This window comes from Littorina saxatilis, linkage group LG6 (assembly GCF_037325665.1).
Source record: "Littorina saxatilis isolate snail1 linkage group LG6, US_GU_Lsax_2.0, whole genome shotgun sequence".
Taxonomy (NCBI): Eukaryota; Metazoa; Mollusca; class Gastropoda; order Littorinimorpha; family Littorinidae; genus Littorina; species Littorina saxatilis.
Genome location: NC_090250.1, coordinates 19664195 through 19691845, shown reverse-complemented (window position 1 = coordinate 19691845; position 27651 = coordinate 19664195). Strand labels below are relative to the sequence as shown.

The window sequence follows — 27651 nt, the reverse complement described above, 5'->3', positions numbered from 1 at the left end:
CACGTCAGAAGGGGCATCCAATCCTAGAAATGGTTAAAGTGTAAACTCTAGTTTTAAAAATGTTCAAAACATTGATAATTTTCCATTTTAAGATCCCAAATTGACCCTGTTGTGACCCTGAAATTTGACTTGGGTCAACCAGATTTGGGTCATGTTTGGAAGAGCTCAAGCTCTAGATCTACAAAGATGCACATGTGTTTAAGTTCTAGCCTCAGAAATATAAATACGAGCTAGTGACTATAACGTAGCCACGTTGACATTTTGGAAGTGTACGTTCGTAACGTCCTTTGCTACCGGCGAAGATGCAGACCCCGATTGCTTGGACATAGCCAATGTCTCACCATTATGATTATGTACGTGCCAATGTTTATTTGTAAACATGTAAAAAATTACTTTTTTATTTAGAAAAAAATAACATTAAACGCTTCGCTCCGTCGGGCTTCAATTAGCTTTGGTTGGGCGTCAATCCACGATGACGTCCTCGAAGTTTCAAATGGAAGCATGTTAATGTGTAATTAATCAAGCTTTATATTTGGTCCATATTCCCACTAACCAGTTTTGGAGAATGACTCCCAAAGCTTATGATTTTGACATTTATAGGCTCATGCGCAGAGGTGATTGCTTAAGCGTAAGGCAAGTGTGACACCCTGCATAAAGGCCCGTCCAGACACTCCCGGCCGACCCTGTCCACATTTGACTTATGCTCAAAACGGCCCACGTGGGAGCGCCGCAGCGTGCTATAATCGCGAAGCGTTATTTGCAGAAGAATAGCGCGTGTTCTAATTTCTATGACACAGACATAGAACGACGGAAATTTGACCAATCAGAGCAAACCAGAGCGATGACGTCAGCCGCTCGCGGCGCAGCAGTCGAATGCAACTGAACCTTCTTGTCAGCTGACCCGCTCCACTGATACCGCGTTGTGAAAAGAATCGTCGATGTGTGGCCACTCGGCAAATCCCGCGCGACGCACAAAACGGCCTGCGGCGCATAGAGCGTAAAACGGCGGCCAAGTCTGGACAGGGCTTTAACGCAAATGTGACAAGGCCTTTACTCTTCAATCGTTTCCCCAAAAGGAACTATTCTGTCACCTTCTATCACTTTCTCCAACTTTAACCCACATACCCCCCCGTCTCTATTCTGCCCTATTACTTTCGAGAAAAAAAAGGCAGTGATATAATAAACTGAGCAAAAAAAATTATTTAGATATATCTGCCGCAATTAACATTAAAATGTCATGACTCCGCGCGTGACAAAGCTTGATGACGTAACGTCAGCGGTAATCTTTAAAAGGCAAAGCGATGTCTGTCTCTCTACCAGAAGTCCCCGTCTATCACAAGAGGAACAGTCAACTACTACTGGTCATATCTTCTCATTGTCTCTGTTCCTGTCATCAAAACCTAACAGGTAAGTGTCCAGATTTTCTATTTGTGTGGAGTAACAATTTTTTAATTTTTTATTAAAACAATAGAGATAACAGTACATCAAGAACCATTACTTCTTCTTCTTCTTGTCGTTCGCTGTTAGATCGTCAGTCCGGACTGCAGGGCGAAACGTGCTGTCCTCTAAGAACCATTACATTGTGTCGGTATTTATTCGACCTGTTTTAGTCAGGTTTTGTTTATTTGTTTAATGCCGAATAAAAAAAAAAATTAAAAAAATAACATCCGACGTTGGACACATGAAAAGGGAAACAAGAAATGCGTGGAATTGAAATATAAATGGGAGAAAAAAACTGCTTCGGTTATCGCCCGTCGACACATAGCCTCTTGTACTTTCTTTACCACTGTCATTCGTGTCTTTCATCGTGCACTATATGTACTGATTGAACACTGGATTTCCCTTCTTAGAGCTATATGACGTCAGACGCAAACTAACACTCATAAATATGTATACTAGTAGTCAACCCCGTCAACACACACACACACACACACACACCACCACCACCCTCGTCTCGATTCTCCGTTTATGTTAAAACATTTAGGGCCTACTCAAAGCTTAACTAAATATAAAGGAAATATTGCAGGCAGGTCCATAAAAGATGTAGGCTACCTGTTTCCATTTTGCTCGGACATTTCTGTTTTTCTAGATTTCTATTCAGGTTTTAGGCAGAATGCATAAGAAACATTGATATTTAAGGAAAATGAGTTTGAATGACATTGGATCACTAACCCTCGAGTCAGTCAACCCAAATGGGCGACGATTATTTCGCGACCAGACTAGCGGAATGCACTTGGTGTTCTCGCGGGAGGGACTTAAAGGCACAGTAAGCCTCCCGTAAACCATCACAGAGCTCCCCGAGCGTCTAAATACAGTACAAGCATACTTCCATTTGAACGCTCACCGAACGGGAACATCCTGGCTGCTTTCTGTCGAGCGTGAGACATTTTCCAAGAATTTATTTTCGTAGACTTGTTCCGTTAACAACAACGGCGCCTCGTTTTTGCGCTAGACCTAACTTTTAAAATCTAAATAATAAATTGACAGCTTGTTACACAAACATTCTTTAATCATAAAAGAATTCGTTTTTCATCAAGACAAGATCAGAACAATTCGAAGTTGTGAAAGTTTAAAAAAAGAAAAGCCCGGAAGCAGGGTCACGCAAGGGTCGTAGCAGACGACGGCCGGTTTATCAGTGCAAATCGCCGTTCCTCTCAACAGTCAAAAGCCATCGCTAGAGTTCTTGTGAACCACAGCCGTTGTTTCGTGCATAAAAAAACGTGCTATTGTAGATAAGCTCACGTCGAGTCGCATTCAAATGACTAACTATGACGACTGCATTGTGACTGAAAAGGGAAAACTGGATCACACGGGTTCACGATGGCTCAGGGGTAAGATAAACCACGCAAAAATAAATTCTTTGAAAATTGTTCGCTCTTTACGGAGGGCACCTAGGATGTTCTCAATTGGTGAGTGTTTAAATGAAAGGGTGTTTGTACTGTGTGTAAAAGCCTGACCGTATCTGTGATGGTTTACGGGAGGCTTACTCTGCCTTTAAGCAGGGGGCATTTGCAATTTGCGAAACTTGTAAATCCTTTGCACACAAATATATTGAGAGTTTTCCTAACCAGAGAACTGCATGTACATGCACATTTATGCACACAGCCAGCAGTTTTCATGTGAACAGCCTTCTTTTAAATCTATGACAGGTGTTACCTCTCTTCATTGTATTACAAAGTACAGTAATAGTTACCTCCCTTTGCTTCTTCACATTTCCTGAACTGTCTGGTTAATTATTTTCTTCTTCATTTCTTCTTCTCATATGAGCAATAGAGAGTCTCTAAAGTCACTGGTATTATGTGCTTGCCATAGGTGAACACTATGCATTGAACTGAATTTGCTTTAGATATTATGCTGTATTTAATAAGGGGGAGGTTCATAATCTGAGAAAGAAAACAATGAATTACTAGCAATTAAATTAAAAATGTAATTACTAATTAAAAAGAAACTAAAACCCAGGTGCACATCTGCGGCTCTAAGGCAGTGTGCATGAACACTATCTTGCTCCTGCCTCTTAGTTATTATAATATATTATAATATATTATATTATAATATATTATTATAATATATTAGGGCGAGGGCTGGATGTAAAAAAGCAATATTCTTGCTTATCTATTACCCTCGATAATAAAGATTTTGTCTTGTCTTGTCTTGTCTTGCCATCTCTGAGGTATGGCGACCACAGACACACTAGACAGACAGACACGCTTACATCCATATTATGTTTATATATGTAATAGATAATTAGATAATAGAAGATACTAGTTTTAATTTAAACGAGTTTATTAGTGCAGTGCAAACGGGTTTTTCGTCTTCGTCTTGTGGTTAAACACGTTAAGCACAATTTGTGCGAGTTCCCATGAAAGCCTCAGAAGAAAATGGTCACGAGCGTACACGCTCCCTCTTGGCACCCAACGGGCTAGTAATCAGTAATTACACACCATGGATTTTAGGATCAGGCCGGTTTAGTCAGAGATATAGAGAATACTACATACATGGCTTGCTGTATCGTACCAGATTTACAAGAGTTGTTTTTTTTTAATATTGAACTGCGAGCGAAAGCGAGCTGTTCACTATTTGAAAAATCAACGAGTGTAAATCTGGTACGAAACAGCAAGCCATGTAGTATTCTGTTTATCCTACATACTGTATTTACGTGTATTTTACTGACAATGTCCTGCAGTCGAGGCAGCTAAATTGAAGACGCTTGTTTTGGAACCTCGATCTCTTCTAAAGTCTCGTGCAATCTGTTACGTCAAAGTAAAGAAACGTCACTCTGAAAGTGTGGCGTGACGTGTTAGTTCTAAAAATTCATCGAGCGAGCACAATTTTTATTTCTATAATGACGTTTGTCTCGGTGACTTTGGCATCATAAGCAGTGGAAAAACAGGTCCCTGTCAGACTTGCTTGACATGACCTCATTTACATGATATACACACGTGTCTTTTTCTTCTTCTCCGTTCGTGGGCTGAAACTCCCACGTACACTCGTGTTTTTTGCACGAGTGGAATTGTACGTGTATGACCGTTTTTACCCCGCCATTCGGAGGAAGCATGCTGGATATTTTCGTGTTTCTATAACCCACCGAACTCTGACATGGATTACAGGATCTTTTCCGTGCGCACTTGGTCTTGTGCTTGCGTGTACACACGAAGGGGGATAAGCCACTAGCAGGTCTGCACATAAGTTGACCTGGGAGATCGGAAAAATCTCCACACTTAACCCACCAGGCGGCCGCGACCGGGATTCGAACCCTCGACCTTCTGATTAAGAGGCCGACGTCTTACCACCCCGCCACAGGCGCCCGTCCTATACACACGTGTGATTTGAACGATTATTATCTCACGAGTGTCTCTCTCACGTATGTAGGATAATCCTAATTAACTACTCACTCACACAAGAAGCAATTCCTCGCCTTGTCAAAGATTGTGTACAGAGGAAACACTTACTAGTTGTGAAAACGTCGTATTAATTCAAAGTATACGACCATGCTGGTATGTTATACCGCACTGGACGAACGATGTACGTGTTGTTTTTTCTTGTTTTGTTTTTCTTCTCGTTTTTGTTTTACGTTTTGGAAGACGCTTAACTGGCGTGCCCTTTTAATCAATACAAAAAATAGCACTACATAAAACACTTGGTATCTGTATGTTTAACCGTACATTAATCTGTGGCACAGTAAATTAACATGTACGTATTTAATGTGTCAGTTTAATGAATGACTGTCTTCACCAGTGTGATTTTAGACAATCTGGTTTTCTTCACAACAGGACAATATGACACAATGTAATGTCATTAATTAATGTGTCCCTGACAGACATAATGTCAGGCTTCAAAGCACACTCCTTCCTGTTTGGGTCATGAACCCACTTACTGACATCTTTACAGCAAGGCGGCTCCTCCAAACAAGCAAGCGCGTTGAAGATCGACCTTTTAGCCTGATTAAAGCCCCAGTTTGTCTCAAAGGGTTTACAAAACGATTTTTCTAATGAAAAAAAACCCAGTTCTAACCTTATGGAACACACTTGCAATAGCATTTAATAGCATTAAATGAAACCGTTCGTGCTTCAGACTTCGAAGAAAACGTTGTTTTACTTACACCAGCCATAAAAAGGATTGCTTTGACTTTCAGTTGAAGATGATGAAGCTTGTGATGATCGCTGTCCTGGTCCTGGCCTGCCTTTTCGTGCATGTAGCTGCTCAGCCGGGTGAGGCTTCAAATGTTTATTGATTTGTTCATGTTTTTGTTCTTTTTTTTGGTATTGTGTTTTAGATTATTATGTTGTGTTTTTGTGTGTGTTTTTCTATTTTTTTTAAGATTTTTAAATCTTATTTTATTTTATTTCTTCTTCTTCTTCTTCTTCTTCTTCTTCTTCTTCTGCGTTCATGGGCTGAAACTCCACACATACATTCGTGTTTTTTGCACGATCGATAAAATGGTGTTTCATATCCCACAGGTACTTAGCCTTTTAAGGACTAGAGAGTATTATACGATACTGGTTATTTTGCTCGGGTGGGTTTTTACGTGTATGGCAGTTTTTACCCCGCCATTTAGGCAGCCATACGCCGCTTTCGGGGGAAGCATGCTGGGAATGTTCGTGTTTCTATAACACGCCGAAGTCTGGCATGGATTACATGGTCTTTTCTGTGCACACTTGGTCTTGTGCTTGCGTGTACACACGAAGGGGCTAAGACACTAGCAGGTCTGCTTATTAGTTGACCTTTGAGATCGGAAAAATCGCCACCAGAAACCCACCAGGCGCGGCCGGGATTCGGACCCACGACCCTCCGCTTGGGAGGCCAGTGTAACACGAGAAAATTACTCCCACGAGATTTTTACTCCGGAGTAAAAATGTCGTACGAAAATGTTACTCCCTTTACGAAAAAAAGTACTCCCCCATTACACGAGAAAATTACTTAGGGAGTTCTTTTCTCGTACGGAAGGTGTACTCGGAGTAAGAATTTCGTACGAAAATTTTACTCCGGAGTAAATTTTTCGTGGAGTAAACATTTCGTGTTACACCGGCGTCTCTTCCACGGGGCCACTGCGTCCGTCTTATTTAGTTTTATGTTATTCTATTTTATTCTATTTGATAACCAGCACTTCCAAACAAACAGTGGCATATTAATCTTTATGCGGATATTCTGTGTCTGCAGACGTAGTAGAATGTTTATACCTTTTTGGGAGACGTCTGTCGAGGATGACCCTTGTAATTTTTTTTATTTTTTTATTCTCTTTTTGTGCATTTTTTTTTTAACATGTATATGCTGTACATTACAGGACATCACCTAACCGAAAGGACAGAATCATATAACAGAAAAACACACTTGGACAATTACAACATACATGGGGTGGGAAGATGGAATGGGGAGGGGGGGGGGAGTGTTCAGTGGTTTGGTGGTCGCATTATCAAAAGGTTTTAAGAACGAAAAAACCGAATGGTTACATCAAAAAGTGCATATACAGGCGCCAATCCTTGTAGAATTTATCTACTGTATTATTCACAACTGCGTTATACTTTTCACAAATAAATCTTTGCTTAAAGTTTCTACTAAATGTCTGAAAATGAGGGGTCTTTTTGTTCATTTTAGAAATATATACGTGGTGTTTGGCACAGATTAATAACATATCAAAAGCTTTATCGGTGACTACATTGTTCGCCACTCCAAGAAGAACCAGTTCTTTAGACAGTTTTAAATTGTCGCAATGGGTGCAGTTCGTCTTTAGCCAATTTACAAATTTTATCCAAAAAGTCTGCACTTTATCACACTCCCAAAACATATGTTAAAGGGTTTCTTCATTTCTACCACAAAATGTACATAATGACGTATCCACAATTTTTCGCAAAAATAGAAACCTTTCTGTGGGCAAAATTCTGCACAATAATCGGTACTGGAACCATCTCAGACAAGTGTCTTTTGTTGTTTTAAAAACATGTTGATAAATAGCCTTCTTATCTAACAAACAGTCTAAAGATTCAGACCATTTTTCGATACATTTTGGGATCGTAGCATGTTCAATCAGATTTTGGTAAATAAGTTGTGTCTTACCTTTACAAATACATTTCCACACAATGGGCTCTGTCATAATAAAATGTTTATCAAATTCTAAGCCGATTTTTCTCTGATATTTCTTAACAGCCTGGATTACACCTTGATACAATACAAAATCGCCTCGCACATTTGGATATTTGATTTTAAACGCATTATAGGATAAGTACCCATTTTGTCCCAAAATATGAACAATCTGAGCTATTCCATTGTCGATCCAATTTTGAATGTACACTGTCTTTTTATCTCTCCGAATATTAACATTATAATGTAAACATTCTGATACAAAATCGTTAAAGGTTATAGGGTCACATTTTCCATGTAGTTTCTTATGTTTAAAAACATTGGTCCAAAACGGGTTTTCCATTCTCTGCATCAAAACATTTGCAAATTCCTCTCCTCTCATATTAATTGTTGTAACAGATGGAAATGCTTTAAACAATAATCTTGATATTAATCCAGTAAGACCATCAACTCTTTTTAACCAAACAATTTTTAGAGATGACAGAAAACTTTTCACGTCAACCATCTTTAATCCTCCATCTTCATAGGGTTGGGTGACCGTAGTTCTTTTAATTAGTGGCATATTAATCTTTATGCGGATATTCTGTGTCTGCAGACGTAGTAGAATGTTTATACCTTTTTGGGAGACGTCTGTCGAGGATGACCCTTGTAATTTATGTTTCATGCTGCTTAAAAAGCATGGAATGTAGGCGACTTTCTTTTTCCGGAGTATTCAGTTCTAAACATGATGCAGCGAAGGTTACATGAAGGTTATGTAAATATGTGCTGTATAGGGTGATAGATAAGACTGTAACTGAAAGGAAATCTGCGAATGAATAATAAGCCTTGGTGGGACATTCATCACTTCATCTTATGTCACCAATATGTCTGCACATTTTCTTTATGTTGATAATATGCGACTGTGCAGGTGTCATGCGTGTGTGTCTGTGTGTTGGGGGGGGGGAGTAGGTAGTGAGGGGTGTGTCTATTTTAGTTAGTCACGTTTACGTCAGTGCGTCTGTGTGTGTGTGTTGCGTGTGTGAGAGGAGGGGGGTAAGGTGTGTGTCTGTGCGTGTGTCTGCGTGCGTGCCGGCGTGTGTGCGTGTGTGTGTATGTGTGTATGTGCGTGTGCAGGGGCGGATCCAGGGGGGGTTTCCTGGGTTTCCGGACCCCACCCCCCTCCCCCAAGCCTAAAAACAAAAATGGAGAACAAAAAGTTGTTGTTTTCTAAATAAAGAAACAAATTTGAAAATAAAGAAAACATGATGGCTCAGTTTGCGCCAGATTGTTTCACTTTCCTTGTATTTATCAAAATTGTCCTTTGTGCCCCCGGGCCCCCCTAAAAGCCGGCCTTAGTCTTCTATAATGACAGTTTTGGAAGGTACTTCGGTAATTGTCGGCTGAGGTTGCACTAGATTGCTCAATTTTCCTTGTTTTTATCATTATTTTTCGGAGTTGAGGGGGGGGGGGGGGGGGCTTCGCGTCGTCGATCTGTCCCTAAAAGAAATTTGGAAACCCCCCTCCCCTTAAAAATGTTGTGATCCGCCCCTGGTGTGTGTGTGTGTGTGGGGGTGTGTGTGTGTGGGGTGTGTGTGTGTGTGTGAGTGTGTGTAATGTATGTGTGCACGTGCGTGCGTGTATGTGCGTGTGTGTGTGTATTTGTGTGTGTGTGTGTGTGTGTGCGTGTGTGTGTGCGTGTGTGTGTGTGTGTGTGTGTGTGCGTGTGTGTGTGCGTGTGTGTGTGTGTGCGTGTGTGTACAGCAATTGAGATATGTTTAGAAGGTACTCAACCGACCTCACTTTTTTTTTGTCTTCGTCTATTTATTTATTTGTTTGTTTATTTACTTTTGTATTTATTTATGTATTTATTTATTATCTATTTATGTATTTATTTATTTATTGTACTTATCATTTATTTATTTTGTTGATTCATTTACTTATTGATGAATTAATCAATTAATGAATTGATTGATTCATTGATTTTTAGATTCAGAGATTTTGTATATGTTATTTATTTCTTTATTCATTTATTTTTATGTATTGATTGATTTATTGATTGGTTGATCTATTTATCTATACTGGGATGGTGTTTGGGGACTTATTCATTAACTTGATTATTATTGTCCCCGGAAAGGAATTTATTTGTGACTTGTATGAGCGATGGCAAGTGTCTGTCTGTCTGTCTGTCTGTCTGTCTGTCTGTATGTCTCTCTCTCTCTTTCTCTCTGTGTCTCTCTCTGTGTCTCTGTCTCGCTCTCTCTCTCTGTCGACCCTCACCTAACCTTACCTTACCATACCCCTTACCTTACCTTACCTCACCTCACCTCACTTTACCTTACCTTACCTAACCTCACCTCACGTCACCTTACCTTACCTTACCTCACCTCACCTCATTTTACCTTACCTTACCTCACCTCACCTCACCTCATTTTACCTTACCTTACCTAACCTCACCTCACGCCACCTTACCTTACCTTACCTCACCTCACCTTTACCTTTACCTTACCTCACTCCCTGTCTGCTTTGGGGTTTCAGCACCAAGCCGGATGCCGACCATCATTGCGAATTTGATGTCGAGGAACATGACCGGGCTTACCGGTTTGCTCGGCCCAAACGGTATGGCCACCTAAAAGAAATTTGGAACCCTCCCCCCCTTAAAAATGTTGTGATCCGCCCCTGGTGTGTGTGTGTGTGTGTGTGTGTAATGTATGTGTGCACGTGCGTGCGTGTATGTGCGTGTGTGTATGTGCGTGCGTGTATGTGCGTGTATGTGTATTAGTGTGTGTGTGTGTGTGTGTGTGTGTGTGTGTGTGCGTGTGTGTGTGTGTGTGTGTGTGTGTGTGTGTGTGTGTGTGTGTGCGTGTGTGTACAGCAATTGAGATATGTTTAGAAGGTACTTAACCGACCTCACTTTTTTTTTGTCTTCGTCTATTTATTTATTTGTTTATTTACTTTTGTATTTATTTATGTATTTATTTATTATCTATTTATTTCTTTATTCATTTATTGTACTTATCATTTATTTATTTTGTTGATTCATTTACTTATTGATGAATTAATCAATTAATGAATTGATTGATTCATTGATTTTTAGATTCAGAGATTTTGTATATGTTATTTATTTCTTTATTCATTTATTTTTATGTATTGATTGATTTATTGATTGGTTTATCTATTTATCTATACTGGGGTGGTGTTTGGAAACTTATTCATTAACTTGATTATCATTGTCCCCGGAAAGGAATTTATTTGTAACTTGTATGAGCGATGGCAAGTGTCTGTCTGTCTGTGTCTGTTTGTCTGTCTGTATGTCTCTCTCTCTCTTTCTCTCTGTGTCTCTCTCTGTGTCTCTGTCTCGCTCTCTCTCTCTGTCGACCCTCACCTAACCTTACCTTACCTTACCCCTTACCTTAGCTCACCTCACCTCACCTCACTTTACCTTACCTTACATAACCTCACGTCACCTTACCTTACCTTACCTTACCTCACCTCACCTCATTTTACCTTACCTCACCTCACCTCACCTCATTTTACCTTACCTTACCTAACCTCACCTCACGCCACCTTACCTTACCTACCTCACCTCACCTTTACCTTTACCTTACCTCACTCCCTGTCTGCTTTGGGGTTTCAGCACCAAGCCGGATGCCGACCATCATTGCGAATTTGATGTCGGGGAACATGACCGGGCTTACCGGTTTGCTCGGCCCAAACAGTATGGCCACCTTTAGATCTATGTTGCCCGGCTGAGCCGCGCCATGATGGAGGACCCAGCGGCGATGATGGCGGGCGGGGGCTACGAGACGGTGCCAAGTACAGCGGGGCGCAGTCATCTGACGGTTCTCCGACGCTGCGCTTTCACTCTTCGTCACTCTGAGAGTTTCCGGGACTGTCTCGAGTTCCCTTGAGGCTCAGAAGCTTTGAATGATTCGTCGGGGTTGTTGGTGTCTGTCTGCTTGTCTGTCTGTTTTGCGTGCCCCCCCCCCCCCCCCTCCCCCAGTCTCACTGCTTGGTTGCTTCTTTTATGCAAGCTAGCAGCCAGAGTTTTATTTTCATTCTCTGCACACAAAAATTACGAAGTTGTCCTTCCGGATTACACAGTTTTTCTTCATTTATTTATTTATTTATTAAGGAGATTTCTATAGCGCATAACTAAAAGCACAATGCGCTTACTCCCTTGTACTTTCAGTGTCCAACCAAGAAGGGTTTTAAAAATGTCCAAGCAGTGTCCTACGGCCTTCAGCCTTTAGAACTGCCCGTCAGCTGTCTGTGTAACACTCGGCCCTACTCTGTTGAAAAAAAAGAACAGTAGCAGTAAAAAGGCGAATAACAGACTAACGTCCTTGTCACCTTGAAGACGTTTTATTGCCTCTTGGAGTCGTTTGCACTCGACTGCAAGCTTTAATGTCAAAATACTGGAATAAAATACATAATGCTTAGCAAGTTGTGTACTCACCTGTTATTCGGATTTTTGTGAATGCGCGTGCGTGTTTTCGTCTGTGTTTCTGCAAATTAGGCAAAACGAAGAGAGCGCGAATGAAGAATAATGTACACAACGATGCATTCAGAATGTGAAACAATGATGCTGCATTTTTCAATTGTTACCAACATAACTCCCTTACTTCACATTTTGTTTGTTTGTTTGTTTGTTTAACGCCCAGCCGACCACGAAGGGCCATATTAGGGCGGTGCTGCTTTGACATATAACGTGCGCCACACACAAGACAGAAGTCGCAGCACAGACTTCATGTCTCACCCAGTCACATTATTCTGACACCGGACCAACCAGTCCTAGCACTAACCCCATAATGCCAGACGCCAGGCGGGGCAGTCACTAGATTGCCAATTTTAAAGTCTTGGGTATGACCCGGCCGGGGTTCGAACCCACGACCTCCAGATCACGGGGCGGACGCCTTACCACCAGGCCAACCGTGCCGGTCTTAATTCACATACTTTAACATATACACGCACGGATGTACAAACACACACACACACACACACACACACACGCACGCACGCACACACACACACACACACACATACATAAACTAACAAACACATAAACGCACAAACACACGCACACATAAACGCACACACACATACATATAATGATTATATATATACACACATAAACGCACAAACAAACGCACACACACACACACAGAGACACACACGCACGTGCACACACACACTTACACTCACTAACACACACTTACACGCACACACATATACACACACACACACACATACATACACACACACACACACACACACATAAACGCACACGCACACACACATAATTATATACACACATTATACGTTATTTGCGTGTTTGACCAAAATATGACATTTTACACAGATCGAGACAGTCATTGTTCTCCGAGACCGCGATAGCGGTCGAGGTGAACAATGACTGTCGAGATCTGTGTAAAATGTCATATTTTGGTCAAAAACGCAAATAACATTTATGTATCGATCGAATTCCTTTCAGGTACTATGACTTTGTTGTTGTTTTGACGATTGAACGAGCCCGGGCACACACACATGCAATCAAACACATAAGCTTCATATTTGGGCGTTTCAGGTTGACCGAAACTTCAAAGGAACTACAAAACACACGTCATGTACTGACTTTGTTGTTGTTTTGACATTGAACAGCACACACACATGCAATCAAACACATGACGTGTGTTTTGTAGTTCCTTTAAAGTTTCGGTCAACCTGAAACGCCCAATTATAAAGTTTTGTAGGCCTCTGACGTCACATGGCTCAAAGAAGGGAAATCCAATGTCCAATCGATACATATATTGCTATTTCATATTTTACGTGGATTTCCATTGGTCAATTGGGCAAAACTGAGCTCAGTGCAAAAGTGATATCGACATTTCCGTCGATATCAGTTTTGATATCGACGACCTCTTTATTGCTTCCCCACTTCAAAAACAAAAACACCTAAATTTAAAAACAAACAAATATATATGAAAATGTAATTAGCCCAGAATTTAGTTGAGCAAGTGAAGACTTTTTAAAAGGAAAGACATTTTAAAATACTGAAAAGTACAAGAAAAGAGTGAACAAATAGAAATAATCAGAGGGAGGAATATGGAACAGCCAAAACTGAGACAAATACTTTTGTAACTTCTTTACAGAAAATACAAAATGTCCAGAGAATTAGCAATATATCTAACATTGACTGACTGTGTGATGATATCTTCTGCCATTGGTCTGTTTCGACAGTGATATCAAAATCGAGACCGTCTCTACAGACCATAGCAGAAGATATCATCACACAGTCCGTCAATATTGGGTAATATACGCACACACACACACACACACATAAACGCACAAGCAAACGCATACACACATGGTGGCCTTTGACCCAGAACGAACAAAAGCCAACAAGCCAACGCTCGAAGTTCGATTGCACGAAATTCACGGTGCGGGGTGCGACTTGCCCTTCTTTTTACATTCAGTCAAGTTTTGACTAAATGTTTTAACATAGAGGGGGGAATCGAGACGAGGGTCGTGGTGTATGTGTGTGTGTGTGTGTGTGTGCGTGTGCGTGTGTGTGTGTGTGTCTGTGTGTGTGTGTAGAGCGATTCAGACTAAACTACTGGGCCGATCTTTATGAAATTTGACATGAGAGTTCCTGGGTATGATATCCCCGGACGTGTTTTTCCTTTTTTCGATAAATACCTTTGATGACGTCATATCCGGCTTTTTGTAAAAGTTGAGGCGGCACTGTCACACCCTCGTTTTTCAATTAAATTGATTGAAATTTTGGCAAAGCAATCTTCGACGAAGGCCGGGGTTTGGTATTGCATTTCAGCTTGGTGGCTTAAAAACTAATGAGTGAGTTTGGTCATTAAAAATCGGAAACTTGTAATTAAAATTATTTTTTTATTAAACGATCCAAAAACAATTTCATCTTATTCTTCGTCATTTTCTGATTCCAAAAACATATACATATGTTATATTTGGATTAAAAACAAGCTCTGAAAATTAAAAATATAAAAATTATGATCAAAATTAAATTTCCGAAATCGTTTTAAAAACTATTTCATCTTATTCCTTGTCGGTTCCTGATTCCAAAAACATATAGATATGATATGTTTGGATGAAAAACACGCTCAGAAAGTTAAAACGAAGAGAGGTACAGTAAAGCGTGCTATGAAGCACAGCGCAATCGCTACCGCGCCAAACAGGCTCGTCACTCAGTTTCACTGCCTTTTGCACTAGCGGCGGACTACGTTCAGTTTCATTCTGTGAGCTCCACAACTTGACTAAATGTAGTAATTTCGCCTTACGCGACTTGTTTTTTGTTTCTTTTTTTTTAATTTTTTTTTCTTTTTTTTTACATTTTTTTTTTTACTTTCTCTGCTGGTTAACGCTCGGTTTGATATGCACACACACACACACACACACACACACACACACACATACACACACACATACGAGACTGTGCCAAAAGGTCAGGTGTCATGTCTACTGTCCCGAATGACACACGATTGCTGACATTTCACCATTGCCAACAGAATAAACAAATAAGAAATAGGTAGAAAATGAATGTGAAAACTGACTTTAATTGTTGATCAGTATTTTCTATACCACTAACAAATAATCTACTTGCACATAGCTGTTTGGCAAATGTATGTTGCATGGGACACACTGACATGAAAGTGGAAGATGTTTTTCCCTCTAGAGAAACTACATATCAAGTTACACTTTTTGTGCTCTTCCATTCCAGTTGGCAATCAATTGTTAACGCATGTTATTAGAAAAAATAGAACGAAAACAGATTAGATAGAATGAAAAATGTACTGGTGATGTCATTTGGGACATACTGACATGAAAACGTCACCTTTTGGCACAGTCTCACACACACACACATACAAAAAATATGTAAAAAAAAATGGAAACTGGTAGATACAGCAATACACCTAGGGAGAATAGATTATGTGAAACATGTGGAGTACTAGAAGATGAAATACATTTTCTAGATAACTGCATAGAAAACAACCAATTACAAAAATCTTTCATGAGTGAAATTAATCGACCTATCTATTCATATGATGTACCAAGTCAACTTTTGCAAGTAGACAATGTACAAACTAAATTGGGAGAATTTGTATATATAATTGCTTCCAACACACACACATAAACGCACAAACAAACGCACACATACACAGACACACACAAGCATTTATCATTTTCCGTGCGCACTTGGTCTTGTGCTTGCGTGTACACACGAAGGGGGTTAACTTCACTAGCAGGTCTGCACATAAATTGACCTGGGAGATCGGAAAAATCTCCACTCTTAACCTACCAGGCGGCAGCGACCGGGATTCGAACTCACGACCTCCCGATTAGGAGGCCGATGTCTTACCATCACGCCACTGCTCTCGTCGCGAAGTCGACTTCGCCTAGTTAAGGACAGGCGTTTCAAGAGCGAATCTGTCATCCGCGGACAACCGCAGTCGACAGACTTCACAGTAATCCAAATGCCCAAGTCGAGGGTTAAATTTACCTACATTACTCGCACGTGAAAATGGCCAATTTTGAAGACGAAGCTTGTCACGGCCCGCTTTGACTAACTATGATCGAGACCTCTTGTAATTCCTTTGTGTGACGTCAAATCCTCTGACAATTCACAGTGCTCTCTTCGCTGAGACCTGTCTTTACACGTACGTGCTGTTTATCATACAGGTGACACCACTGACCTGCGACGCTGAAAATGACAATCCTCGATCGCGTCTCCCACTGGCAACCACTATGGAATCCACCGACTTCGGACTTCCAACCGGCAAGAGCAGGCCCCTGTCCGTGGCCTTTTCACCTTCCCGAGCCTCGACTTCAGCACCGGAAATGATGTCATGGAAGGAAGTGGCCGTCACCTTCGATCGCTTCCTGTTTTACTCCTTCACCATATTTCTGACGAGCGCCACTGTTATTGACGAGCCGCAGGAGCGGCGAGTCATATATGGTCTCGGCTCGAAAGCTGTCTGTGGAGGCTGCGTGCTATAAATAGCTGACCTGCTGCGCGAGCAGTCACTGCAGAGTTTTGAGATAACTTTGTAACACGTTTTATTTTATGCTCCTCAAGAATACAACTTTGGGCAACGTGCCACGTAAAACTACACGCAACAAGGATTCAGTAGGTACCAAACATGCCTTGGTCAGAAGTAGAATGTAAATGAATCTTTATAAAGAATTATTCCCCCCTCTGCTTCTTTACCTCTGTAAACTTGTAGGGGTAGTTATTTTTCGATAATGACCCAGCAACCAAACAAATAACGACCCAGCAACAGCCTGAATCCTCGATAGTGCAATGGGTTGAGAAGCTGTTCTGTTTCGGTACTACTTTTTGCGACTGAAAAGTTCCGAACGCTCTAATGTACGAAGTATACATCTCTGGAGCAAACAATACAAACATACCGCATTTAAATTAACAACTACAGGCCTGAACACATGAATCTCCATATAAAATCCATGAGTTCGGTTGTTTTCTGAATCTAGATCAGACGTTCATCACAAGCAATTTCCCAAGGCAAGTAACTCATACTTTGTCTAGCGACAAGAGTAGTTCCCCTTCTTTTCACTCAGTTTCTTCGACAACAGACTGCAATCCGACGGTCAGTTTTCAACAATATTTCATTTAATAAACAGATCACACGCAACCAAATGCACACATCTCATCAATTTAAACAACATAAAGCGGTTTCATACACTATTTTCCCCAGAAAAGTAACTTCATACAGTTTTTAACGTTGGAACACGGGTGCAAAAGTTCGTCTGCTAGTCCCATTTGACGAAAGAACATTATCCTAACCGATACCAAAACATATACAGAACACACAATATCTGCCTTTGCCGCCACAGCAGAATAACAGCATATCTGTGTACTTGATTTTAGTCCAAAATAGGAAAACTGACAAGAAGTGTTAACAGAATGGAATGATTTGCACGGAACTATACAACCGCGCATTAATCGATCGCCTGCGCAGGTTGACTGGTTGAGTGAATAGGATTCGATCAAACTTTCGCAAAAAACCTCCTCTTTTCTTTGAATAACTGAAGAAAGGAGGAATAAAGAGGTTACACACCTCGTCTCAGTGATTATAAAAAATAATGGTCTCAGTTCGCGGTCATGAAAAAGCTCGCTAAAGCTCGCATTTTTCATGATCCGCTAACTTCGACCATTATTTTTGATAATCACTGAGACTCGGCATGTAACCTCTACGTAGGCTACTTCAAACGACAGCCGCAGCCACGGTTGGGTTCACGGCATCAAACCGATGCGACTCTCCGTCATATCATACACGTAATCAATCAAATAGATGACTAATAAAGTCATGTAAAGTACATGTATACGTCTATGGTCGGACATAAGAAAGGAGAGTGTTTGATAGTTATGCAGATTTGCTTTCTTTTTTGACAAATCAATACAACTGTTTGTATGAACTGACCCCAGTTCATTTTTCATCAATGCATACACATACAACTGACGTTGAGCAGATGTCTTCTGAATCACCCAAAACCTTGACTGATTTGGACGGAAAAACTACTGCATTTGTGAACCTGACTGATTTGACCCCAGTTCATTTTTCGTCAATGCATACACATACAACTGATGTTGAACAGATATCTTCTGCATTGCCCAATACCGTAACTGATTTGGACGGAAAAACTACTCAATTTTTTTTTCTTCTTTCTCATCATTTTTTTGCTTTTAAAATAATACATAACAACTACCACAATTTTCAAAAATAACAGATTGCAACAACATTCCTATTTTAAGCTCAGCCACACGCCGACATGGAAGTTCAATGGTACTTTCAAACTTTTTCTTCTCTTCGTCGTATTTGATTTCTTTCTATTTCATAAGTCGATTGCATATGATTTCGGCTCGTGTTCATCGTGAGATGAACTTAGTTTCTTGTCTTCCTATTGGTTTTGGGGTCGGAGGAAGCTTGTCTGGTTGATTTTTCGCAACTGTAAACTAGGTTCTTTTTGCTGCTGGTGACAATAGGGGGGGATCACTTAATTCTAACCATAGTTTCCTTAAATTTGTTTACGTTTTCACTAAGATGAATAAAAGTCAATTTCAATTGCATCCTAGAAACAGTGTATTATTCAGATATATAATTTACAAAGTCTTTGATAGTATGATATGGGCGGGGATGTGACTGTATTGATATCACAAGAAGTTACACCGGACAGAGGCATGCAAGACAAGCAAGCAAGTGTGTGTGAGTGTATGAGTTGTTATGTGTGTGTCAGAGTGTGTGTGTGTGTGTGTGTGTGTGTGTGTGTGTGTGTGTGTGTGTGTGTGTGTGAGAGTGTGTGTGTGTGGACACCCATTCCAACAAAGCTACAGGAAAGACATTTATGAACGGTTGCATGTTTATTCTTCCACATATTTGCCCCTGTCATTGTTTCTGATTTTCAGGAATAATGTGTTTCGAAACTTCACACCAAGCGCCGGTACAAAGTTCACAGTCAAGGTTCGTCATCTCTGGCTACCCTCTCTCCTCTTGCCGAAGAACTGAAATGAGACAGATAAAGCTGGCACTAAGTTATCTGGAATCTTTCATGGTTCCTGGCATAAGATTCATGAATCAGAAATGATTACTGGAACAAATTAAAGATATCAGACACCAGTCTATGTTAAAACATTTAGTCAAAACTTGACTGAATGTAACAACAGCAAGCCTACGGCTTATAGTGGTGAAAATCAAACTTGCAATCTAGAAATAAATAAAGATGGCAAACAGTCAGGTTATTACATATTATGCAAAACAAAACAAGAAAAAAAAATCTGTAACACAAAATTATAATTCAAATTTTAAAAAAGAAAGAAAAAGGTTATGCGCAAAACTAAACAACAACAAAAAGACACAAAATCAATCAGTTCAACTCCAAAATATTCCAAATTTAGAAGAAGAACCAAAAAGAGGGTAAGGGTTAGGTGGTAGGACAACTTCTGCTCACCTTAGAGATAGCGGCCACGGCGGGGGGGAACCGGTCAAGCGTGATGGTTTGCTGTGAGATCCAGGTGGGCAGTTTGCTGGTCACACTCGGTCGAGCGTAGCGCTGGTCGGCCAGAATGATGGCAGCATAGTCTTCTTTGTGACGTATGGCGCGACCTGTGGGATGAAGAGTCAACGGGGTAAAGTGAAATGCCCTCGCAGTTTTTTTAAAATTTGTTATAATGTCCGTGTATGTATGTGATTAGAGTAGTCAATCTCTGGGCAAGGGCTGGTTGAAAAAAATGCTCGTTTGTATTGCTTTTGCCACAACCTTCGTAGAGTCAAATTTGATTTGACTTGATTTCAATCATGTCTATTGGCAGAAATGTCACCTGCATAAAGCGAATGTCGCAGCACTGCTTCTTTCAATCACTTTTATTAGCACACAAACACCCACTGAACGCTTGTGTGCATATATACATGTATACATATACAGTATTTTTGTAACTGCTTCCATATACAAGGCGCAACTTCACTTGTAATGTAAACATGATTAAAAAAAAAGAAGCCCAGATGGAGCTTTTTGTAGTGCACAAACACGCACACATATAATATATTAACACACACACACATTACCAATCGACTGGTTGCCAGCCTTCATACACATGTTTCACACATACACACACACATTACCAATGGTTCATACACAAGTTTTCATAGCACACACACACGCACACACGCGCGCACACACACACGCACACACACACATTACCAATGGACTGGTTGACAGCCTTCATACACAGGTTTTCATAGTGCACCTGGCCAGCCTGCCTCCCTTTCTCGTCACGGGGCTGGCAATACACACGTTGATAATGAACAGTATTGCGATTTTACGGGTTTCATGAGGAATCTTAAACTAACCATTGGCCAAAGAGGCACCCTCTATCGATCATCAATTGATATATCGTAGGAAGTCGTAAAAGCGAAGTGATGGTTTGTGTCCCTTTGACTGTCGGTTGCAGCACACTTGGACAACGGCAACTATGAACTTACAAACTTTGTGTTGAGGGCACAATGTAATTACAACGTTTGTGTTGATGGCGCGATGTTCTTTTAAAACTAGCGTTGAGGGTACAATGAATTACAAAGTTTGTGTATTATATACCAAGCTGTACTTAAAAAGTAATAGTTGACAGTATAATGCACTCACAATGACAGAACGATGTACTTACATAAGACAAATATAAGACGTAAGATAATTTATTGTCCATACAATTAAACAATGGGTGTAAAAGTGTGGTTAATCTGCTCTTAAAACAACCAAACAACATATGACAACAACCCTAAACATAAAAGCAATAACACATTCGAAATAATAATTGACAGTACAGTGTATGTAGGCCCTACAACAACAGTACAATGCACCTACACTGAGAGTACAATGTACTTTTACACTGAGAGTACAATGTTCTTACAAAGTTTGCGTTTAGGTAGTCCATCTTCTCTTTCAGCTCTGGAGATTTGATGTTAGGGTAGGGCATCCCCACCATGAGCACACATCTGTAATGAGACAAGTATGTTTGTCATCATTTCACAAGTTTTCATTCATAACTACCTGGGTAACAACAAAAAAACAATGTTCATATGTGACGAGTCGAGGTATACACGTAGTCGAATGGGTTTGAGCTTCAGGTGAAATGTGGATTGTCAAAGTAAAAGCCAATCAGGCAGTTTATTTGATTGCTTAAGCATAACGTTTCTGTTCTCTCCTGTATTGAAATCTGTAATACATAATTGCTCTTCCGACTTTATCGTGGAACAGAGTTTTCTTTCACACTCGATTAGTGCATGCATAACTCAGCATGACGACTTCATTAGACAATTAACATCATCTCGTGTGAAAGAAAACAAGTTTCAATAGCAGGTATAGTAATCACTCACGATGTTAGGTTAGGCCATGCTAATCCATATCTGTCAACTCCCACCTGCCCAGTTGTCAGAGAAGTTGATTTCATTTCATTTCATTTCACTGACTCTGGTATCCCAGTGCTGGGAAATTCGGGTCGCTTCCTCCCAGTGGAAAGCTAGCATCAACAAGAGTCGCGCTACCCAGCGGTGTGCGTGTTTAGGTGCAACCAGCCACCTGCACTTATGGCAGAATGACCGAGGTTCTTCTACGTGCCCCTGTGGTGACACGGGGGTGGGACATGGATACCGCATCTGAGTCTGCACATCGAGTTGACCCGTGTCCGGCCTGGCCTTGATTCAAACAAGCGACGTTAGGATCACAAGTCGACCCAGTGCTCTACCAACTGAGCTACCCGGCGGCTCCTCTGGAGTTGATGATGACAACACTATACGTACCTGCCCAGTTCGTCAGAGAAGTTGATGCCTTCGCTCATCTTGCCTCCCACCACGCACATCAACACCGCTCCTGTGGGGCTTCCTGGGCTGGGCACCCTGCATTTCTGTACACAGTACGTGGGTTATTTACACAAGGTTCAGTACTCGGTCCCATCCTTTTCATCATGTACCCTAAGCCCCTCTCCACACTGATTCAAAACCATTCTGTTTTAAATCAGTCTTTTGCTGATGACACCCAGCTGTATAAACCCAGTCCCCCTGCAGAGACACATTCCGCCATCCAGACCATTCAGACATGCATCACTGATGTTAAATCTTGGATGGTCGATAACAAACTTAAGCTGAATGATGATAAGACTGAAGTCTTACTGTGCAAAAAGAAGAACACTACACTTCCCTCTCCCCAACCTATTTCTGTTCAACTGAATAGGCAACACCGACATTCTTTTCTCACCATCAGCTAGAAACCTTGGATTCACCCTTTCATCTGACATGACCCTTAACAAACATATATCTTTAGTCTGTAGAGCAGCTTATTTTGAGCTTCGTAAGATCAGCACCATTTGCCACACACTCTCCTCTCAAACAACTAACACTCTTGTTTGTGCCTTTGTTCTTTCTAAATTTGACTACTGCAACTCTCTTCTCTCTGGCTGTCCTCTGTACCTCCTGCATAAACTACAAAAAGTCCAAAACTCGGCAGCACGCCTCATTCTCAAAGCACGAAAACGAGATCACGCAACACCACTTCTTCGCACACTGCACTGGTTACCTATTCAAGCCCGCATTGACTACAAACTGTCCACCCTCTGCTTTAACTTCTTTTCTGGCTCGTCTCCTGCTTACTTCTCTGAACTCCTCACCGTCTATTCTCCAGCAAGACAACTCCGTGCCTCTTCTGACTGTCGCTTCCTTACCATTCCACACACCAAAACCAAAACATACGGACAACGCACTTTCACTTTCTGCGCACCCACACAATGGAATTCTCTCCCCTTTCACATCCGCCACTCTCAGTCACCCCAAGCATTCAAACGAGCACTAAAAACACACCTCTTCAAGAAATACAACCCCTCATTTTGTTGTTTTAGTGATAATGTGATAATGTATATAAACATCTAGGGCTGTTTTCAGTATTGTTGATAACATGTTCTGTTTGATTAAGGGTATTCAGCTGGTATTTTCTTGTTTTCACTACCTATTTTATTCATGTTTTTATTACTTAGTTAGTGGAAGAATCTTTTGTAATGTATGTTTGATGGTGTATGCTTTTAATTAAGCGTTGTTGACTATGAATGTAGATGTAAATGCTTGTATAACTGTGTTTTAATTTTAAATGTGTCAAGCGCAAAGAGCATAATTGTAAAGTTATGATGTTGCACTATCAGGCATGGGAATTGAAAATTGTAAAAAAGGCGGAAAATTTATAACTGAAGACGCCGGAAGCGTCAAGTCGACGGCGCGAAGCGCCTAGCCTTACTAGGGGGGTCCGGGGGCATGCCCCCCCGGAAATTTTTTTTCTCCAAAGAACCCAGATGGTGCAATCTGGTGTCATCTGAGCTCCAAGTTTGCCATTAAATTCTGTTTTTAGAATCAGTTTTTAGTACAAAAATGTACCAAATTTTGCTTACATGTATTATATATGGTTTAAATTTGTAAAAAAATTTATCTGTTGAGACAAACAGGAAAATGTAACTTGTAACACAATCTGTGCAATCTGGTTTACTTTCAAACATAATAGTTCAATAACTGAGGCGGGCGGTAGCAGTGCGTGAACAAAGTACGGAAAGTTTTCGCGGGCTTTTGCGCAAAGGCCAAAGTAACCGGTGCTTTTTTTGTGTGCCTCCCCCCTTTATTTTTTCGGCGGACACTTTTGCATTTTCGGCGGAACAAAAAAAAAATTCGGCGGAAATCCGCCATTCGGCGGACAATTCCCATGCCTGAAGTCTATATAAATGCTCATTTATTATTATTATTATTATTATTATTAAGTCATTATACCGGACATGTGCTATTTACACAAGTTATTTCTGTTGCATGTCATTGACAAAGCATAGTCTCGAAAGACGAAGGCACATGTTGTTTACACAAGTCATAATTATCTTTACACATGACATTGATTATTTACACAAGTCATTTCTGTCACATAGAGTACTGTTTATGTATTGGGATTGACTGAACATCATGTTTGGGTAAGGCTACCTCACGCACACACACATACACACACACATGCACACACACACACACACACATACACACACACACACACACACAAATACACACACACACACACACACACACACACACACACACACACACACACGTACACACACAAACACACACACACACACACAAACACACACACACACGTACACACACACCACCACCACCACCACCCACATTTCGATTACTGGTCTATCTGAAAACATTGATTTAAAACTAGACTAAATGTAAAAACACCAAGGGAAAACAAGACATACCTGGATAACACTGCTATACTGACTCAGCACATGCTCCACTTGAACTGCATTCTTCGGCTCTCGGAAAATCTGGACGAAAACAAGACAATGCAATAGATGATTTTCGGAAATAACTCCGTCGGGTTTATATGGCAGTCTCTTTGTTTTTGGATTTTTTTTTTATATGGGTTGTGAAAGAGTGAATACCCTCCCCTTGCTTTTCCTCTCACAAATAACTTCACACGTGCTCCTGTCCACGTGTTTCCGACACACCCCTCGCTGGTGATTGGCCCCTCAAATGTTTGTCCGAGTAAAACGCGAGGACATTCACTCTTTTACAAGCCCGTCAGAGTTATTTTCGGATTTGTCTATTCTTCAAATCTGAGAAAATCAGGTCTAAACAAGTCGCGTAAGGCGAAATTACTACATTTAGTCAAGCCGTGGAACTCACAGAATGAAACTGAACGCACTGCATTTTTTTCACAATGACCGTAGTCCGCCGCTCGTGCAAAAGGCAGTGAAATTAACGAGCCTGTTTAGCGCGGGGGTGGTTGCGCTGTGCTGCATAGCACGTTTTTCTGTACCCAGGGTCCCCACTGGTTTTTAGAAACAAAATTCCATGACTTTTCCATGACTTTCCATGAGCCTCAATAACATTTTCCATGACTAGATCCACAGGTCGCCATTTCCGAACACGCAAACTTTTTACGTGTTGTCGCTGCCAGTTTTGACGCTGGCTTGCTTTGCGCTGAGTCAGTTTCTACGCAGTGTCTCTTCGACAAGCAAGTCAAGCACTTGCTACGCAGTCAGATTATCGGTAATGTTTGCTGGTCCTGTCATTTCACTAAACTGGACCAGCCACTGTTTGTATCCATCTGCACTTTCGTAAATTCCGTTTCGTAACCGTCACTGTGACTTGACGAACTGTCATTTTTTTCACCGCGATACACAGTTCATTGCGAAGATCTTCCTCGGTAATTCGTTCCAGTTCCGCATACTTTTTGTTGTCAAGAAACAACTCGAAAGAAAGTTTCAAACTCATCATCCTCCATCTTGCTTGTCGAAGCGCTAAAGTACTTTATCGATGCAAAAACAAAAGCAGAAAACTTCGACGAAACCGACTCAAATGCAGCGCAGACGACACAACGAGATAACGGAAGGAAGTGAGCCTCGCTTTGGCTCAAGTGCCGTTAAAAATACCGTTATTCTCGTATGCAAATACGAACGAGAAGTTGGTCATACGAACAAGCCTTGTGCTGGCGACACAAATCGCTGCTGGCTGGCAAAGGGGGGGGGGGGGGGGGGGGGGGGAATGGCTGGGCAACGAAAATCGCTGCTGGCGTGCTAAAGGTTAATTTTTGTTAAATTCCATGACTTTTCCATGACTTGAATTGAAATTCCATGACTTTCCAGGCCTGGAAAATTAAAAATCAAATTCCATGACTTTCCAGGTTTTCCATGACCTGTACGAACCCTGTGTACCTCGCTTCGTTTTAACTTTCTAAGCGTGTTTTTAATCCAAACATATTATATCTATATGTTTTTGGAATCAGGAACCGACAGGGAATACGACGAAATCGATTTCGGAGAAAAAAAATTTAATCATAATTTTTATATTTTTACTTTTGAGAGCTTGTTTTTAATCTGAATATAACATATGTATATGTTTTGGGAATCAGAAAATGATAAAGAATAAGATGAACGTAATTTTATATCGTTTTATAAAAAAATAATTTTAATTACAATTTTCAGATTTTTAATGACCAAAGTCATTAATTAATTTTTAAGCCACCAAGCTGAAATGCAATACCAAAGTCCGGCCTTCATCGAAGATTGCTTGGCCAAAATTTCAATCAATTTTATTGAAAAATGAGGGTGTGACAGTGCCGCCTCAACTTTTACAAAAAGCCGGATATGACGTCATCAAAGACATTTATCCAAAAAATGAAAAAAAGTCTGGGGGTATCATACCCAGAAACTCTCATGTCAAATTTCATAAAGATCGGTCCAGGAGTTTACTCTGAATCGCTCTACACACACACACACACACCCACACACACACATACACACACACACACACACACACACACACACACACACACACACACACACAGACACACAGACACACACACACACACATACACCACGACCCTCATCTCGATTCCCCCTCTATGTTAAAACTTTTAGTCAAAACTTGACTAAATGTAAAAAGGAGTGATTCTTACATTCGGGGTAAATTTACAGAGGTTATGAACAGAAAATCAGAAAAAATCAAAGTCTTTAACAGGAAGGTCTTAAAATTGCGGGTAATTTTACAGAGGTTATGAACAGAAAATCTGATAAATCAAAGTCTTAAAATGAAGGAAGTCTGAAATTGGGGGGTCTTGGGGGTTCAAACTGCACCTTTTTCTTTGCCTCCAGTCTGGCCAGCACGCCGGACTGTTGCCAGTGGGCGGACACGCGTTGCTCATAGTCGTAGGACGGGAAGAAGATGACCACGCCCCCTGGCACCACGCTACACACGTTGATCAGCACACGGCCCAGCTCGTCTAGCTGTAACAAGGACACAATGAGTCTACAACAACAACAACAACAACAACAACAACAACAACAACAACAACAACAACAACAATACGTTGATCAGCACACGGCTTAGCTCGTCTAGCTGTAACAAGGACAGAATGAGTCTACTACTACAACAACAACAACAACACCAACAACAACAACAACAACACTACACACGTTAATCAGCACAAGGCCTAGCTCGTCTAGCTGTAACAAGGACACAATGAGTCTACAACAACAACAACACCAACAACACCAACACCACCACCAACAACAACAACAACAACACTACACACGTTAATCAGCACAAGGCCTAGCTCGTCTAACTGTAACAAGGACACAATCATATTGGGAATTAAATCATCAGGAAGAATCTTCATGTCAATTTTCATAATAATCGCAGTCCAAAAGTCTTCTGTGGCTCACTGGACACACACACACACACACACACACACACACACACACACACACACACACACACACACACACACACACACACACACACACACACACACACACACACACACACACACACTACACACGTTAACCAGGACACGGTCAATCTCGTTTACCTGTAATACGTACACAGATTCTTAAAAAAAACATTAAAAAAAACCCACATTAAAACAACAACAACAAACAACAACAACAACGAAAGAAACAAAGAGAAACTCACAATGCTGATTTACCAAGAAGCAATCAAAGAAAGTAAGAAACAGTAACACGCCATTCTGATTAAC

The 27651-nt window shown here is 40.9% G+C and overlaps 1 protein-coding gene and 1 long non-coding RNA gene across 3 annotated transcripts in view; one reads left to right on the top strand and one right to left on the bottom strand.

The window, feature by feature from the left end:
• Window positions 1-1248: 1248 nt before the first annotated feature.
• LOC138968679 (uncharacterized) lies at window positions 1249-11993 on the top strand. The gene is made up of 4 exons (XR_011456259.1): window positions 1249-1407; window positions 5633-5708; window positions 10090-10170; window positions 11189-11993. It is a non-coding gene; the product is annotated as an uncharacterized lncRNA (long non-coding RNA).
• A 6946-nt stretch (window positions 11994-18939) lies between these two features.
• The window catches only part of LOC138968678 (ATP-dependent DNA helicase DDX11-like), a 44056-nt gene continuing 35344 nt past the window's right edge, over window positions 18940-27651 (bottom strand). The window contains exons 22-28 of one of the 2 annotated variants that reach the window (XM_070341279.1): window positions 26750-26899; window positions 24368-24436; window positions 21888-21991; window positions 20999-21083; window positions 20296-20374; window positions 19546-19700; window positions 18940-19099 (exon numbers count right to left, since the gene is read on the bottom strand). In XM_070341279.1, the coding sequence (XP_070197380.1) occupies window positions 19064-19099; window positions 19546-19700; window positions 20296-20374; window positions 20999-21083; window positions 21888-21991; window positions 24368-24436; window positions 26750-26899 (678 nt within the window). In that variant the 3' untranslated portion in view covers window positions 18940-19063. The remainder of the gene's footprint in view (window positions 19100-19545; window positions 19701-20295; window positions 20375-20998; window positions 21084-21887; window positions 21992-24367; window positions 24437-26749; window positions 26900-27651) is intronic. The other variant, XR_011456258.1, reaches the window with a different exon arrangement.